This window comes from Rhinopithecus roxellana, chromosome 20 (assembly GCF_007565055.1).
Source record: "Rhinopithecus roxellana isolate Shanxi Qingling chromosome 20, ASM756505v1, whole genome shotgun sequence".
Taxonomy (NCBI): Eukaryota; Metazoa; Chordata; class Mammalia; order Primates; family Cercopithecidae; genus Rhinopithecus; species Rhinopithecus roxellana.
In genome coordinates, this window is record NC_044568.1 from 68,395,047 (window position 1) to 68,414,350 (window position 19,304).

General features: G+C 42.4%; 1 protein-coding gene across 5 annotated transcripts in view; it reads right to left on the bottom strand.

The window, feature by feature from the left end:
* NFAT5 (nuclear factor of activated T cells 5) overlaps positions 1-13,180 on the bottom strand; it is a 144,877-nt gene extending 131,697 nt beyond the window's left edge. For 2 of the 5 annotated variants that reach the window (XM_030925674.1, XM_010355418.2), the window contains exons 1-2: positions 12,772-13,180; positions 10,681-10,734 (exon numbers count right to left, since the gene is read on the bottom strand). In XM_030925674.1, the coding sequence (XP_030781534.1) occupies positions 10,681-10,734; positions 12,772-12,844 (127 nt within the window). In that variant the 5' untranslated portion in view covers positions 12,845-13,180. The remainder of the gene's footprint in view (positions 1-10,680; positions 10,735-12,771) is intronic. The other 3 variants (XM_010355419.2, XM_030925676.1, XM_030925675.1) reach the window with 2 other exon arrangements.
* Between the last annotated feature and the right edge of the window lie 6,124 nt (positions 13,181-19,304).

Sequence of the window (19,304 nt, forward strand, 5' to 3'; positions counted from 1 at the left end):
GAGTACAGTTGTCCCTTGGTATCCAGTTGGAGATGGGTTGCAGGACTTCCCACAAAATTTTCGGATGCTCAAGTCCCTAATATAAAATGGTTTTGTATTTGCATATAACCTATGCACATCCTCCTATATACTTCAAAACATCTCTAGATTACTTCTACCTAATACAACATAGGTGCTACATAAATAAATAGCTGTTATACTGCATCATTTAGGGAATAAGAACAAGAAAAAGAAGTCTGTACGTGTTCAGCACAGGTAAAAAAAAATTTTTTTCTTTTTTGAGACAGGGTCTCACTGTCACCCGGGCTACAGGACAGTGGCGCGATCTCTGCTCACTGCATCCTCTACCTCCTGGGTTCAAGTGATCCTCCCACCTCTGCTTCCCAAAATAGCAAAATATCACTATTCATATAGCTTACATTAATACTATTTCTTCTGTTGCCCAGGCTGGAGTGCAGTGGCAGAATATATATAACCCATGTCCTTTATAGAAGTATCGAAGTGCACCCATTTTAAATGTTCCATGACTTTTTTAAAAAGTATGTATGTTTGTGTAATCACCATGGTCAAGACAGAGAACATTTCAATCATTTGGTAAAGCTACCTTTTGGTCCGCTGTAGTTAATTCTGCCCACTCCAGCCCCAGGCAACTACTGATCTGCTTTTTCTTACCATAGATTAGGTTTGTCTTTTAAAGAATCTCACATAAATGGGTCTAAACAGTGTGTACTCTTTACCGTTTTGTTGTCATTCAACCACCACAACCTTCTAAAAGGGAACACGGTATTTTAAAAACTGGGTATAAAGGTAAAAAATTGTTTGTTCCTTTATAGATTCCTACATTATTCTATAATATAGCCAAGCATATATTTTTCATATATATATGCAAGTACAGGTTACTTAGCCATAATAGTGTTGTTTATTCATTCACTCAAGATGAATTCACACATACGTTCTGGCCCATGTTGCTTACAGCTTATTAGAAGAGACTAAACTACAGGGGAAGGGTTAACTTCTAAACTACAATTTACAATAGCAAACCTCCTTTATAGAGGCTTGTTTTTCAGAAGAAGGGAAATAGAGAAAGGATACAAGATGCGATAGCAGAACAACAAAATGTATAGACTATCATGAGAAAATGGATACATGGGGTGAAAGGGGCAGATTAAAAAAGACAAAGCGGAAAGAACCAAAGTAAATTAATAAGGGCTCTATGCAAAATACCACTATTCATATAGCTTACATTAGTACTATTTCTTCTGTTGCTCATCTCTTCTTGAATTTACTTTGTCTCTGAAACATACTAGCAGAAATAGGGAACAATGGCATCCATGCTTCCATAAAACTCCTGCCAAATAAATCAAGAGTCCCACGGCACCTTCATTTCTAAAGTAATTCTCCTTAGGTGGTGGCTTCTGCTTAGCCTTCTCCTACTTTTCACTTCTGAGTCCCATCGTCAGCCAGGACAGAGGTGTTTCTCGACCTCCTGGGCTCATGTGATCCTCTCACCTCAGCCTGCCTCCCAAGTAGCTGGGACAACAGGTGCATATCACCATCCTCGGCTAATTTTTGTAGAGAGGGAGTTTCGCTACACTGCCTAGGCTGATCTCAAACTCCTGAGTTCAAGTGATCCCTCACCTCAGCCTCCCAAAGTGCTGGGATTATAGGCGGGAGCCACTGAGCTAGGCCAACATAGGTGTTTTGATCAGCCATCTGCTTCAACTAAATGTTAAAGACACTCACCAAAGTCAGGCAACGATTTGCTAATTTGGAGTGTCAAAATCTTCCCCAAAAGGGTCATAATCATATTCTTTATGAATTTTTGTATGTGGCTTATAAAATTTGTCTCATTACTTTATGGAAGCTGCTTAGCTAAAGAATCCTACACAAAGCATTCTTTTTATACCATCTGAACAATGGTGTAATCTTATTAAGACCCAAAGTATAAATGCCAATTTCAAATGTTCTTTTTTTTTTTTTTTGAGATGGAGTCTCGCTCTGTCACCCAGGCTGGAGTGCAGTGGTGCGATATCGGCTCACTGCAAACTCCACCTGCCAGGTTCACGCTATTCTCCTACCTCAGCCTCTCAAGTAGCTGGGACTACAGGCGCCCACCACCATGCCCGGCTAATTTTTTTGTATTTTTTTAGTAGAGACGGGGTTTCACCGTGTTGGCCAGGATGGTCTCGATCTCCTGACCTCGTGATCCGCCAGCCTCGGCCTCTCAAAGTTCTGGGATTACAGGCGTGAGCCACCGCGCCTGGCCTCAAATGTTGTTACTGACTGTAAGACAGTCAATATAATCTCACAACTCTGGGGTAAAACTGGTGAAGTTCAAATTCCAGCCTCATCTACAAGATACATGCCCTTGGGAAAATTAGTGGATCCCTCTATACCTCAGTTTGCTCATTTATGAAATAGGGATACTGGTACTACGTCGCAGGATTTTTCTAAGAATTAAATGTGAAAAATATATGTAAAATGCTGTTAAACATAAACTGCTTGACATATAAATTGCTCAAAAAAGGTTTTAAATTATTACTAACACTGAATTTATTCTTTTGACTAGCATGTCCTACAAAGACTGCTTCAAGTAGACTTTTTAAATTAAAACTAAATTTTTTTCTTCTATTGCTTTATTTATTTATTTTATTATTTTTAAGACAGGGTCTTGCTCTGTTGCCCAGGCTGGAGTGCAGTGGCAAGATCCCATGATCCTGCAGGCTCACTGCAGCCTTGACCTCTTGGGCTCAGACGATCCTCCCACCTCAGCCTCCTGTAAAACTAATTTTATAAAGATAAGCATAATCAGCCTGGCATAGTGGCTCACACCTGTAATCCCAGCACTTTGGGAGGCTGAGGCAGGCGGATCACGAGGTCAGGAGTTCCAGACCAGCCTGACAAATATGGTGAAACTCCGTCTCTACTAAAAACACAAAAATTAACTGGGCATGGTGGCGCATGCCTGTAGTCCAGCTACTCAGGAGGCTGAGGCAGGAGAATTGCTTGAACCCGCAAGGCGGAGGTTGCAGTGAGTCGAGATCGCACCACTGCACCCTAGCCTAAGCGACAGAGAGACACCGTCTCAAAATAAATAAATAAATAAGTATAATCAACAACTTAGCTCACTATTAGAAACTTTTCTGTTCTTCTCTCATCTTCAAAACTAAATACCAAATTCAGTAAAAGACTAATCACAATGTTTCCTGGATGAAAAAGTGATAAACATTCATGGGTGGGGAGCAATAATGATGATCACATATATACCACACAAATATTAAAAATAAAAGAGAATGGGCCAGGCACGGTGACTCATGCCTGTAATCCCAGCACTTTGGGAGGCTGAGGCAGGCAGATCACCCAAGGTCAGGAGTTCGAGACCATCCTGGCCAACAGGGTTAAACCCCATCTCTACTAAAACAATACAAAAAATTAGCTGGGCATGGTGGTGCACGCCTGTAATCCCAGCTACTTGGGAGCCTCTGGTGGGAGAACTGCTTGAACCCGGAAGGCAGAGGTTGCAGTAAGCCAAGATTGTGCCACTGCACTCCAGCCTGGGCAACATAGCACGACTCCGTTTCAAAACCCCCCTCAAAAAAAGAGAGAAGTATATATTTTTCGAAAGCTATTAAGAACAAATAAAAGTAACTGAACTCTCATGTAACAAATGTTCAGTTCAAATCATTAAATATGGGCCAGGTGCGGTGGCTCAAGCCTGTAATCTCAGCACTTTGGGAGGCCGAGGCGGGCGGATCACGAGGTCAGGAGATCGAGACCATCCTGACTAACACAGTGAAATCCCGTCTCTACTAAAAAATACAAAAAACTAGCCGGGTGAGGTGGCGGGCGCCTGTAGTCCCAGCTACTCGGGAGGCTGAGGCAGGAGAATGGCGTAAACCCGGGAGGCGGAGCTTGCAGTAAGCTGAGATCCGGCCACTCCACTCCAGCCTGGGTGGCAGAGCGAGACTCCGTCTCAAGAAAAAAAAAAAAAAAAAAAAAAAAAACCAAATCATTAAACATATATATACTTTATTCTATCAAGTTTATTTGTATCTGAAAGCTAGATCCATGATCTGTAGTTAACTCATAAGGGAAATCTCTACCTTTTCACTCAAGTACATAATTAGCACTGGTCTTATACTCTGTTAGTTTATTTAACCTTGACTTTTATTAACACAAAAGCAAACAGAAGACACAGGAAACTTTTTTGTGTAACTTGAAATAAAATATTAGCCACAGCAAGAAAAGACAATAATATAAATTAATAAGCAACATTTCTATTGAAAAATGTCTTGCCTCTCTAAAGTTAACAGGTCTATATTCTATGCAACAGGTCTATATTCTATGCCACTGAATAATCAGGCCTAACTGATCTCTCTGATTAATTTGATCTTTATTTTTTTCTAGTTACCTGTTACTCTTATTATAAAATATAATCTAAGAAGTCAACTTTTTCACATAAAAGTGGCTGTTTTGGCTGGGCGCAGTGGCTCACGCCTGTAATCCCAGCACTTTGCGGGGCAGAGGCAGGTGGATCACCTGAGGTTGGGAGTTCGAGATCAGCCTGACCAACATGGAGAAATCCCATCTCTAATAAAAATACAAAATTAGCTGGGTGTGGTGGCGCACGCTTGTAATCCCAGCTACTTAGGAGGCTGAGGCAGGAGAATCGCTTGAACCCACAGGCGGAGGTTGCGGTGAGCTGAGATTGCGCCATGGCACTCCAGCCTAGGCAACAAGAGCGATACTCTATCTCAAAAAAAAAAAAAAAGTGGCTGTTTTTTATACATAATACTAATCACACTAGGAAACGTTTTTCTGAACTACCACTTTGAAATTTTAGGGGACTCCTGGAATAATTAGAGTCAAGAGTAAATTAAAAGCAGGCCAAGAACCACCTGATTAGAATATGAATTTATGGCAGGGCGCGGTGGCTCACGCCTGTAATCCCAGCACTTTGGGAGGCCGAGGCGGGCAGATCACGAGGTCAGGAGATCGAGGCCATCCTGGCTAACATGGTGAAACCCCATCTCTACCAAAATACAAAAAATTAGCCAGGTGTGGTGGCGGGTGCCTGTAGTCCCAGCTACTCGGGAGGCTGAGGCAGGAGAATGGCATGAACCTGGGAGGCAGAGCTTGCAGTGAGCCAAGACCACGTTACTGCACTCCAGTCCGGGCAACAGAGCGAGACTCCGCCTCAGAAAAAAAAAAGATATGAATTTATATCCTTTTATTTTAAATAAGCAACAGAATTCTAGTACTGAGTGAAAATAATGAAAGCAGAGTTTAGGAGGGGACACAAAAACAGATGGTAAGCAATCAGAGAGATGGATCTAAAGACAAGAAGCTGGGATGAACTAGGTATGACTTTTGACATGTTTGAACTTCATTACTTTCATAATACTTTTAGTTTACTAGACATAGATCCATAGAGATTATTAGATACTAAACAAGAAAAGAATTCAATAGATTATTTTTCATGTTAAATGTTTTCAAAAAATCCTTTCCAAAAAGGTATCTTCGTACATAAAATATTACAGGCATTTATGATCTAACTATGATATAACAAGGGCCCTAGGAAGATATATAAATCAGAAATATTCTATAAAGTCAATAAAACATTGCTACTGTGTTTAGGATTTTCCATTTTTGCACTATAAAGTATAATTCTGGATGGTACCATATCAAATAGATTAGCAGTAGTAAACAAAAAATCATTGTTTATTTTCTCATTGTCATATTTCACATTTTCTTTTAAAAATCTTCTGGTCTTAAATGTTTAATTTAAACAAAGATTGTGGCCAGATGCAGTGGCACATGCCTGTAATCCTAGCACTTTGGAAGGCTGTGGAGGGTGGATCATGAGGTCAAGGGATCAAGACCATCCTGGCCAACACGGTGAAACCCTGTCTCTACTAAAAATACAAAAATTAGCTGGGTATGGTGTCGCGCCTCTGTAGTCCCAGCTACTCAGGAGGCTGAGGCAGGAGAATAACTTAAACTCGGGAGTTCGAAGCGGAGGTTGCAGCGAGCCGAGATCCCGCCACGGCACTCCAGCCTGGCAACAGAGTGAGACTGATAAATAAATAACAAAGATTGTATCAGATCAGCATTTAGGTCTTATTTAACCATTTCTTTCATTTGATACATCATATAATTTCTCAATGCATGCTTTTAAAAATCATTAAAATTGTTAAATCTATTGTTTATATTTATTTTTCCAATTTGCTTATATTCTTATTTTTCCTGTTTTATCTATGATTTTTCTATAATCTTATATTTCTCTATTTCTAGAATGACTCAGTTTCATTTCTATCTTAGTTTTTCATTTGTCAAAATGAATAGTTTTCATTATAGAATGTATAACAAATGGTGCCTTTTCTCTGCAGCTGAATTGTTTTCCCAGGCACTACAAAAAGGAACCCTAGCCTTCGAATTTGAACTTACTAATGGCAAACCATTTTATTTTAAAATATATATATAAACCATGTTCTTTAAAAAGGGAAAATACAAAATAGAATTGAAAAATAAAAATCTGTGGTATATACTTTTGCTCAGGATTTTTGTAATACAAGTTACTTTGAATATAATTATAACAGCATAATTTTTATTTACTTATTTTATTAAGAGAGTCACATGTTAATTATGAGGTTACCAGAAACATCTTTTAATGGCCGTGTATTATAACATTAATTAATTAGCCAGGACCCTTATCCCATTGTCAGGCAATTATCACATTAAATTTAAAAAGTGGTTGCAAGAGGCCAGGCGCGGTGGCTCAAGCCTGTAATCCCAGCACTTTGGGAGGCCGAGACGGGCGGATCACGAGGTCAGGAGATCGAGACCTTCCTGGCTAACACGGTGAAACCCTGTCTCTACTAAAAATGCAAAAAACTAGCCGGGCGAGGTGGCGGGTGCCTGTAGTCCCAGCTACTCGGGAGGCTGAGGCAGGAGAATGGCGTGAACCCGGGAGGCGGAGCTTGCAGTGAGCTGAGATCTGGCCACTGCACTCCAGCCTGGGTGACAGAGCGAGACTCCGTCTCAAAAAAAAAAAAAAAAAAAAAAAAAGTGGTTGCAAGAAAGACTAGCACTGTTTTGATAGGAAGGTTAAATGCAAACTCAGTCGGATAGTACACATTTGGAATCTACTTCTAAAGTTTAATAATACCCAAGTGCAGGCCAGACGCGGTGGCTCACGCCTGTAATCCCAGCACTCTGGGAGGCCAAGGCGGGTGGATCACGAGGTCAAGAGATCGAGACCATCCTGGCTAACACGGTGAAACCCCGTCTCTACTAAAAAATACAAAAAAAATTAGCCGGGTGTGGTGGCGGTTGCCTGTAGTCCCTGCTACTTGGGAGGCTGAGACAGGAGAATGGTGTGAACCCAGGAGGCAGAGCTTGCAGTAAGCTGAGATCATGCCACTGCACTCCAGCCTGGGCAACAGAGCGAAGACTCCGTCTCAAAATAAATAAATAAATAAATAAATAAATAATAATAATACCCAAATGCAGGTTTTCCAACCTGTTTCTCCCCCCAAAAAAATTAAATTTGGAAAAGATACGTTCTATTAAAAAAAAAATTATATCACACCAATTACTTAAGTTCCCCTCACTCTGGGTCGAGTTTTTAAATACTATTTATTAATAGATGAAAATCTAGACTACTGATGTAAAACATGCATACATAAATATTACTACACAGAACTTGATAGTATATACCACTGGTAGTTAGTACAGCATAGTAGTTAAGAGCCTAGGCTAAAGTGAGACTACGTGGGTTGGAATCCTGGTTCTACAATTTACTAGCTTGTGACTCTGGGTGAGTTACTGAAGCGCCCTATGACTTCAATTGCTCATCTCTAAAGTGGGATAATAATAACCATCTCAAAAGGTAGTCAGGAGAATTCAATGAGTTCTTTTTGTTGTTGTTGTTGTTTGTTTTTTTTTTGAGACAGAGTCTCACTCTGTCACCCAGGCTGGAGTTCAGTGGAGTGATCTCGGCTCACCACAACCTCCGCCTCCCAGGTTCAAGGGATTCTCCTGCCTCAGCATCCCGAGTAGTTGGTATTACAGGTGTGTGCCACCATGCCTGGCTAATTTTTTTTTTTTGTATTTTTAGTAGAGATGGGGTTTCACCATGTTAGCCAGGCTGGTCTCAAACTCCTGACCTCAAGTGATCTGCCCGCCTCAGGAGTTCTTATTTGTAAAGTTTCTTGGCACACAGTAAGCACTCTCTATAGCTAGCACTTAGTTGTTTAAAATTTTTTAACTTTAGCTAACATTTACTGAGCACTTATTATGTGCTAAATTAAATGCTTTACATGAATTTGCCTCAAATAATCTTCACAAAAACCTAAGATGAGGCACTGTTATTGCTCCCATTTAAAGATGAGAAAACTGAAGCAAAAAAGATTAAATTATTAGGCCAAGGCCATACAAGTAAATGTCAGAGCAATAATTTGAACTCAAATCTAGCAGCATGGCCTACAATTTTAACATGGGTTATAGAATACACTATATACTAGAAGCAGTAGCCTCCTGCAGTACTCTATTTTGAAAAGAGGGCAGGAGAGTCACAAGAGACTTTGCTGAAATAAACTAGAATATTCCAAGAAATAATTTATAAACTATTTCTTGGAATAAAATAATTAAAAATTAATATAAGAAATAAGTCACTGTCATACAGAAATATTTATATATGAAGTGATATGATGCTTGCTATTTGTTTTAAAATAATCCAGCTTGGGAGAGAAGAAGGGATAAAAGAAACAAGATTAGATTGATAATGGTGAAACTGTGGTGATGGGTATATGGGGGTTCACTATTTTATTCTCTCTACTTCATATATTCTTTAAAATGTCAGTAACAAAAAAGAAATAGCAACAAGGTGGCGAAGATTAGACACTTCATTACAGAAGCAAACAACTTCTTTAAGACTCCCTATCTTAAAAAATGTTAAAGGACATGACATAATTGATACTTATACATGTTATATCTTATATATAATTTCCAAAAGGGTAGCCTTACTTTAAATAATTGAGAATCCTCTTAACTAAAATGAAAAATTAACATAAGTATTTAGGCATAAACATGTAAATAAACATGCTAAATGGTTGTATTTCCATCAGCTCACTAAAAATATTTGCTTAAATAATTAACACTAATTTTTTTTTCATGTCTTTCTCCTCCCTGATCATCTCTATGATTATGACACTCTATGGTTTGTTGCCCAGGAAATGGGATGGGTTTGTACAGACAAATACGTCTCTACAACATGGTCACAAATTGAATATGAATAAAAACCAGAAATCTGCTTCACTAAGAAACACTGCTAAAAATTTCTCACTTCAAATTGTAGTGTTAAAAATATTTGATTTTCACACTAATTTGTATCTATGGGCTGCTTATATGTACAAAACAAATATAACCAATTATTAATTTGAGAACATTTTATATGCTCTAAATTATACTGTTAAAAAAATTTAGCTGATACTAAAGGAAAAAACTAACATTAAGCTAGACGCTATACTAGGCAATTTAATACACATTGGCTCACTAAATTTAAGAGACAGCTACATTTTAACAGAAAGAATATTAAAGTTTAGAGAGGTAAAATCCCTTGCCCAAAGTCATAGAACTAATAAGTAGCTAAGTTGGTATTCAAATTTAAGCTCAACTACAAAACTCGCTTTCCCCCCACTATCCCAGACTACCTCCATGGGAGGCAAAAATCTTCTCAAGTCAAACTTAAATATTTAGGGCCTTTTTAAAGTAGACCATAAAATGTTTGTTACTGGTTACATGCATATTTCACGATGGACGCTTGGCTCTGGATAAAGAACACTAACTCAAACACAGAAAGTATTATTTCTTCTACTGTGGGACTTTTTTACTTTTTTATTTTTTGGTTTCTTAATTTCAGCCTTAGTTTCTCTTCTCTACAATGGGGAAATTAATATCTTTGCTGTCCAATTCCAGAACTATAAAGATTTAAAGATGATATATGTGAAATCACTTCAAAATCTACAAAAACACAGAATATTTTGTCTTAAAATGTTACAACACACACACACACAAAACCAAAAGTTGTCTAAAGTAAGTGTAAGCTGTTTAAACTAATCTACAAACTCTATTAACATTTCCAGAACTTTCTAAAACCCTTTCTTCTAAGCACAGCTCAATCATAATCGCTATTACTTGGCTTTCCTTACCCTTAAGTATAATTCAGTAATAATGGCATCAATGATTTTGCAATAAATAATTAACAGATCATTTTGAAATGCTTAGCATATAAATGTTCTAAATTCTGAATTTTCAAACTAATTATGTGTTTGGTGTCACTCTTTTATATTCATGTTAATGTTTGGGCCTTTTCACATTCTATTTTGTGTATAAAAAGCTAAAATGAAGGTCTGGAATTCTAAAGTAGAACACTCAACACATAATTTAAAATGATTTTTTTTCAATGTTTCTCAAAGCAGATATAATAGCCAACAAGCACATCAAACGCAGCAACGAAATCCATTGAAACATTCAGCTGCTCTAAAAGAAGGATCAGACTCTTTAGGAGAAAACGACATTGTGTGAGTTTGCAAAGTTTCATACTTTCCCATTTAAACTCCATTTCAGAGAAACCTTTGCATACTAACACAATATGCTTTAAAATGGTACTTTGCTGACCTTCCAATAGTCCAGCTCTATGAAAATTCTGTGATGGGTGTAACTTCAGAGAATCTGAAAAACACAAAAAGCATTAGGTACTTTTTATGCTGAATGAGGAAAAAAATGCCAAGGATAGCATACATCTCTTATATAACGGCAATGTGTGTATATATATATATTTTTTGGGGGGGGGGGTGGGGACGGAGTTTCGTTCTTGTTGCTCAGGCTGGAGTGCAATGGCAGGATCTCAGCTCACCACAAACTCCGTCTCCCAGGTTCAAGCGGTTCTCCTGCCTCAGCCTCCCGAGTAGCTGGGATTACAGGCATGCGCCACCACGCCCAGCTAATTTTGTATTTTTAGTAGTGATGGGGTTTCTCCATGTTGGTCAGGCTGGTCTTGAACTCCCAACCTCAGGTGATCCAAGTGCCTCAGCCTCCCAAAGTACTGGGAATATAGGTGTGAGCCACTGCGCCCGGCCAACTGCAATGTATTTTTAAGTGCTAAAGCCAATATTTGTGAATATATTCCCCGCAAAAGAGGCTGAATTGTCTCTACATTGGACTCTAAGCTAAACTTAGATTTTCATAAAGTATGTTTCATGGAAAATTATCTGATGATTACTGCCCAAATGGTGTTAATGTCTTGACTATTTTTAGCATTCAATTCTAACACATTAGCCCTGCTTTAAGAGTCATCTCTTGATATGCCTTCTTTTTTTTTTTGACATTCAAAACTACAATATTTCTAAAGTACTTCAGGTAATGTTGCCCGGAAAACATCCTACAGGATGGTGGCTGCCAACTAAAGTCACTGGAGCAACAGACAGTGGCTACAGTTACTAAGTAGGACTCTGTGTACAAAATCAATGGTCAGTCTGTAAAGTCCAGTACCTTTCAGAGTAAACCATCTCACTGTGACTCACTTCAACAATTTAGATACACTAGTATGAAGGTGAAGTCCCTTTTTTGGAGGGGGTGGAATAAGCAAAAGGATGGATACATCAAACCAAAAGCAGAAGAAACACCTACATTTTTTTTCTTCATACGCTGAAATGAATAGTTAACAACCCAGTTATGTCTTTTGCCCCCTCCCGGTGGTTTAAAAAGCGGTGAAGAGCGCAGTGGGATTATTTTGGTTTTGATGCCCCTTGCACAGGGAACCTGTTCTGACACATTCTTGTGGTGTCCAGTATAGGAATTTCACCTGAGTAGAGATCTGCTCCAGTGCTAATATTTCAGATGCTGGGAATCCCCTGCAGGCCTTAGCCAAAAGAGTTCTTAAATGAAAAATCTCTGTCCTGAGCTCCCTCCCTGCAACCAGCCTTTGAACAGAAAAGCAGAGAAAATTCTCAAAGGACAGCGTCTGTGCCTGGGCTGGTCCTCCTGGGAGAGGAGAGGAATAAAACCAATCCAGAGAGGGCACCCCCATCTTTGTAAAGGAGAAGGGAGAAGTAATTAGAATGCTACGGAGGTGGGAAGAGAAAAAAAAAAAAAAGAAAATTCGGGCCCTTTCCAGCAAGAAGATGACGAGGAAAGGAAGAACGCCTGGTCGAGGGGGGCTGTCCCAACATGGGGAGGGAGTGGACTAGGCCGGAGGGAGAGGGGGTGGAACGACGGCGCACAAACAAGCTGGAAGGGGAGGAAAATGGTGACCCTGCACCCAGAACCGGCTCCAGGCCACGCCGCCCGCTTAGGGGCAACTTTGCTGGGGAGGAGGGTCCCGGTAAGAGAAGACGCGGCGACCCGATCGCGGTGGCCCCAAAGCGGGGCCCAGTCTGGGGCCATCCCCGAGCCCGGGAGGCCGGGGCCGGCGGCTCGCGGAGTCTGGCGGGGCCGGACGGGCTGAGAGCGGCTGGGAGCGACCGATGCCGCAGAGCCCCGGGGGCCGACGGAATCTGGGCCCCGAGCGGCCGGCGGCTCCGCGGGGGAGGGGCCGCCACTGCTCCGTCCGCCCCCTCCACCGTCACCCCGACCCCTTCGGCCTCTGCCCGCTCCGGCCAGAGAAGCCATCGGGGTCGCGGCTCAGCGGCCCCGGGCTCCGACGGGGACCCCTCGCCTCCCCTGGCCCTGTCTCCCCGCCCCCACGCCCCACCCCCCAGCCTGACTCACCTCGCGAGTACAGGGACTTGGGCGATTCCAGGTCTAGGTCCGCGCTGAGCAATGAGATGAAGTCCGAGGGCATCGCAGCTCGACCCAGCCCGGCCCGAGGGCAGCGGGAGGGGGGGAGCGGCGGTGGCGGCGGCACCTCCTCTCCGGGACCGCGGGCACCGAACCGGGGGCGACGAGGCGAGGGCGGCTGCAGCTGCCTCCTCCTCGAGGGTAGTGACTTTCACCGGGCCGAGGACCGAGGAAACGATGGCGAGGTGGAGGGTGAACTCCACGGGGACTGATTCTCGGTGGCCAGGAGAGGGGTTCAGGGCGGGGAAGGGGAGGGGAGAGAGCCAAAGGGTCCGTTTCGTGCTTCTCCTCAGCGAAAACTGACTGTCGCCGCCACCGCCGCCGCCGCTGACAGGAATCTGAGCCCCGCCCCCCGTGGGGCACGGCGCAGGCGCGGAGGGGGGGCGCCCGGGAGCGCGGAAGAGCCGCGGCGGCCCCCGGAGGGCGGGGAGGCGCGCCAAGGAACAGCAGCAACAAGGGCCTCGCTTCCTGCCGCCTCGGCCCGGGTTGCTGTTCCCGAGCCGGGGAAGGGCCCCGCTGCCAGAGTGGGAGGGAGGGAGGCTGGGAGGTGGCCGCGCGCTGGGGCCCCGGGGAGGGAAAAGGTATTTGCAAAGACCTGGTGGCGGCGAGCCTGAGGCGGCCAGCCCCGCGCCGAACCGAGCGCAGGAGACAGAGCCAGGGGAAGCGAGGTACCTGCGCGAGCCGGGGACGGACCCCAGAGGCCGGCTATGGACGGGCCTGGCTGGCCCGGGGTCTCGCAGGGAGCCGGAGTGTCATCGCCTGGACAGCCACCCAACCCTTTGGAGTTTTCATAGCAGTGTCTACAAAGGGACTGTCAAACCCATTTCTTAATTAGGAAATGGCAAACGGTATCCCAAAAACCTCGAGTTATTGATTTTTAATTAAAGTACTTTCTCCCCCAACACACCCCTCCCACCTTTGGAGACTGAAATTTTTTTTTAGAAAACGATCTCTCTGATTGTGCTGGGGCATCCGGGTTATTCGGAGTGGGACATAGAACACAATTAAAAAATTGGATCATGTGAATCCACCTGGCTGTTTTAGAGGAAAAATAAAAAGTAAAAAGCAAACCTCAGCGCTACACATCCAAACAGTTTTTCTTTTTTCTTCCTTTTTTTTTTTTTTTTTAACTTTTGGACTAGGCAAGGATGGAGGAAGAACGCGTTTAATTGAGTTTTTGCTCTTGCTCTTCTGTTCATGGAGCCAAAAGTTTCCGTTGCAAAAATTTAAAATCCTCACCCACACCGCAGAGCGTTTCCTGATTCTAATAGACTTCTGAGAAATTTTTAATCGAGTTATTGAAATATCAACTGGAGTACAGGGTGTACATCTTGGAAAGTAATTTTAATCTTGTGTGGAATACTGATGCCAGTAGCCACGTGGGCAAGGTTAAGCTATTCGAATTTGTTTCTTTGTTTTTTTTCTGCAAAGATAGTTAGAAATCATGAAAATCAGTCTGTTGTAATATGTGCGTGTGTGTGTATATACACACACGCACACACACACACACATATATATATATATATATATAATTATAGAGGCTTTTTCCCATGAGATTGAACAATTCTCAGGACCTGGAGTGCTAGGGTTGGGGTAAGAAGCTCTCAGCAAAGGAGGGCCCAGTACAGAAGTCGCTGAGGCAGGGCCCTTTACAAAGTTTTACCTGTAAGCCTAGAATTTAAACGTGTCATCAGAGCTCACCTATCTTTCCATCTCAACAGCTGATTCAGGTTGCCCAATTGTCTTCACTGAACTCTGTGTAGTAATCAATCCTGTGAACATTTTTCTTTTGTCAGAGGTTCAGAAAGCTTTTCAAAGCCACCCCAAGATGCCAAAGCAGAACAAGAAACTACCCTCACATTTCCATCTCCGCTGTATGGTGGTGTGACAAGTCCCAAGGGAAGTCCCTTCATAACTGTTAAGAGCCCCACTCATTTGAGAGAGGAAGATTGAAACCTCACATTCTCCAACAGGCCAAGGCTTACTGAAATCCTATAGCTTTTGAATTGGAGTAAACACAGTTCTTGGAGACCACCACCCCTCAATCCATTAGTCAATACATAGGGTAGCAGAGAAGAAATGCAATTCACCACCCGATACTAAGAAAACTGAGTGAATCACTCTGAGCAGATCCCATTTCCCCAGACCGATGTAATCACTTAACAAACTTAGGGTATAGGAAATCCCCAGTATGGTTCTGACCCTAATTAACTAGTCAAGAACTGGCAAGGCCTCTTCCTTTTTTTCTCTCAATCCTTCTCTGCCCTTTTGTGAACTTTTTTTCCCCCATTGAGGCTTTGTTGTGTATGTTAATCAGATTTCCCCTGATTAGGTAAGAGCAAAGTGAAGACAGGCCTACCAAAGCGTGACTTGACCTAAACTGTGAATTCCCTGAGAGGGATTCTGTGGGCTCAGGCCTCACTCACCTCGTTAGGTCCTGCATTAAGCATGGATTATATTTAAATAGGTATTTGAAAAATCAGCGTCCACAACCACCCCCTGCACCTGTCTTCTTACAGAGACATATTCTTTTGTTTGTTTGTTGTAGACAGAGTTTCACTCTTGTTGTCCAGGCTGGAGTGCAGTGGTACAACCTCGGCTCACTGCAACCCCTGCCTCCTGGGTTCAAGTGAGTCTCCTGCTTCAGCCTCCTGAGTAGCTGGGGTTATAGGCGTCCACCACCATGCCTGGCTAATTTTTTGTATTTTTAGTAGACATGGGGTTTCACCATGTTGGTCAGGCTGGTCTGGAACTCCTGACCTCAGGTGATCCACCCGCCTTGGCCTCCCAAATTGCTGGGATCACAGGCATGAGCCACTGCACCTGGCCTATATTCTTTTTTTTCTTTTCTTTTCTCTCATTTTTTGGTTTTGTTTTGTTTTGTTTTTTGAGACAGGGTCTTGTTCTGTGGCCCAGGCTGGAGTGTAGTGGCAGCGTCATAGCTCAGTGCAGCTGCAGACCGAAACTCCTCCCAGGCTCAAAGTGATCCTTCCACCTCAGCCTCCCAAGTAGCTGGGACTACAGGCACGTGCCACCACACTAAGCTAATTCATTTTATTTTATTTTTTTTAATTTTTTTTTTGTAGAGACATGGTTTTACCATATTACCCAGGCTAGTCTTGAACTCCTTTCTTGCAGAGACATGATTTTGCTATATTGCCTAGGCTGGTCTTGGACTCCTGGCTTCAAGCAATCCTCCTTCCTCTGCCTCCCAAAATGTGGAGATTATAGGCATGAGCCTTTGAGCCTGGCCCAAGACACCTTCTTTGAAAAACTGCTTAGATTGCTTATTTTCTTGGCCATACTTTGCAATAGCACAGAGACCTAGATTTTCATTTTGTCTTTCAAATTTCAGTGACTGAAAACACAAATAAATTCATTAGTAAATAGTGTTTGCTCTGATCTCATCACAAAATAAAATGTGACCTGCATGATATTCAAGGTTATCAGAAATAACACCTGATCACTGTGTCATTAGTAAATTATACGCCATTCTTAGTTCCAGTGATATTTCCCTCTGTGGTCATTTATGTCTCAGTTGCATCCCCTTTTCTTTGATATTTGAAATAGTCTAATGATATATTTTTTAAACTACCCCTTCAACTATATACCTTTATAAAACTTCCTCTGGCCGGGCGCAGTGGCTCGTACCTGTAATCCCAGTACTTTGGAAGGCCGAGGCAGGCAGATCACTTGAGGTCCGGAGTTCGAGACCAGCCTGGCCGACATGGTGAAACCCTGTCTCTACTAAAAATACAAAAAAAAAAAAAAAAAAAAAAATTAGCTGGGCATGTTGGCACGTGCCTGTAGTCCCAGCTACTTGGGAGGCTGAGGCAGGAGAATTGCTGGAACCCGGGAGGCAGAGGTTGCAGTGAGCCAAGATTGCACCACTGACTCCAGCCTGGGTAACAAGGGTGAGACACTGTCTCAAAAACATATATAAATAAAATAAAATAAAACTTCCTCTGTACACAACAAAAAGTAAAACTTTAAGCATGTAAAATTTGGAAATTTCCTCTTATTGAAAATGATAATGGGACCATGAAGCAAAACGTACAGCAGATTTAGTAGTTTGTAAAATTCCTTCATATTACTTCCCAATCATATATTACCTTCCCTAGTCACTTGATTAAAATTTCATGAGAGGCCCGGCGCGGTGGCTCAAGCCTGTAATCCCAGCACTTTGGGAGGCCGAGACGGGCGGATCACGAGGTCAGGAGATCGAGACCATCCTGGCTAACAAGGTGAAACCCCGTCTCTACTAAAAAATACAAAAAACTAGCCAGGCGAGGTGGTGGGCGCCTGTAGTCCCAGCTACTCGGGAGGCTGAGGCAGGAGAATGGCGTAAACCCGGGAGGCGGAGCTTGCAGTGAGCTGAGATCTGGCCACTGCACTCCAGCCTGGGCGACAGAGCGAGACTCTGTCTCAAAAAAAAAAAAAAAAAAAATTTTCCCGAGAAGCCAGATTCAACTACAAGACTGTAGATTATGCAATCAAATGACAATTTTTCTATTGGTGGTGTGTACTCTAACCTCTCCTGGACTTGTTTAGGCACTGTGTGAATTGTGCAGCTGGACTGACTCTAAATGAAAGAGGTTCAAATATCAGCCACTGAAAAGGAATTAAATAAACTCATACAGAGCAGAGTTTATTTAATCTTGCTGTCACAAGATCTACAAGTCTTTGTCATTGTAATATAATTAAGCTGTTAAAATAATTTTAGTCACACATATATTGTAAGGAACCTGCTAAACAAACACAAAATCTGAAAGGAAAATTTCCAGAGCAATTCAAGTCAAAAACCAAAGAAAAGTTTAGACCACAATTATTTTTGCCCCACCACGGGAGCACTCCTTAATACTAATGGAAAATGGATCTTGGTGGGATAGTAGTGACTCCTTTTGTGCTGGAATTGTAATCAAATTCCTATTTGAATATGTTTAAGTGTCAGTTTCCACCCATATAACATGTTCTAGCAAATATTTCCTTTTGTTTTTCTTTGAGACAGAATCTCACTCCGTTGCCCAGGCTGAAGTACTGTGATATGAACATGGCTCACTACAGCCTCAACCTCCTAGGCTCAAGTGATCCTCCTGCCTCAGCCTCCTGAGTAGCTGTGATCAGAGGTGTGTGCCTCCATGCCTGCCTAATTTTTTTTTTTTTTTTTTTTTTTTGTAGAGACAGGGTCTCACCATGTTGCCCAGGCTGGTCTCAAACTCCTAGGTTCAAGCAATCCTCCCTCCTCGGCCTCCCAAAATGTTGGAATTGAAGTGTGAGCCACGGCGCCTAGCCTTGCAAATACTTGTGAAAGCAAAATTAGTTTATATACTATTTAGCATCAGGTTTCAAACATTGTCCCTCCTGGCATCTTCTGAAGTGCCCACATATTAGCATCAGGCATCCAATTCACTTTGTTCACTTTGATGGCATACTTCTTTAGTTCATGAGTTGGTCTCAGAGTTTGCAAGTCTTATAGAGACCAGTTAAGACTCTCAAGATCTAGAGTAATTACAAGTCGTGAGAAACAGTGCAATCATTTTGAATCTGGAGGACTCGGTGAGCAGGGAGAAAGGAGATAAATACCAGAGCATTTTTTTTTTTTAAGTAGAGACAGGGTTTTGCCATGTTAGTGGCCAGGCTGGTCTCAAACTCCTGACATCAAGTGATCCACCCTCCTCAGCCTCCCCAAGTGCTGGGATTACAGGTGTGAACCACTGCACCCATTGCCAGAGCAAAATGAAGGATAAATTAGGGAGGAGAAATTTTAATGGGAAAATAGAAATAGTTGATCCCACTTAACCCAAGAAAAGAAGGAAGAGAATGTCTCCAGATCTTCACTAGGCAGGTTACACATGAAAACTGCAAGCAAGTCCTTATTCACACTGGCCTACCACCATTGTGGAGACCACCACATTGCATTTGCTACAATGCTCTTTCCCCCAGTAATCATGGTATCTATTATGCATAGTAACCCCACCTCAGCTATGATATTAGTTTGACCAAGAGTATGACTTAGTAAATGTTGTACAGTTTCTCCTTACCCTCTCTCTTAATTCAGGGAGTTTTAACCTCAGAGGTCCATGGGTTTGCTTCAAGGCACCTGTAACCTTCCTAAACTTGTATGCAAATTTTGACAAGCGTCTCTTTTCTTGGGACAAAGGTTAAAATTTTGGCCTTCTTAAGCTTTCTGAAAGAAAGACTCATCACCCAAAAAAGATGAAAAAACTGTTCCTCTACATGAAGCAGAATGGTTCTTCTCTCATTCCACAATGGGTGCCGGGAGCTGTGCTAGGTGTAAGAGATATAAACATTTCACACAGCCAGGTGCTGTAGCTCATGCCTGTAATCCCAGCACTTTGGGAGGCTGAGGTGGGTGGATCATTTGATGTCAGGAATTCGAGACCAGCCCGGCCAATGTGGCAAAACCCTGCCTCTACTAAAAATACAAAAAAAATTAGCCGGGC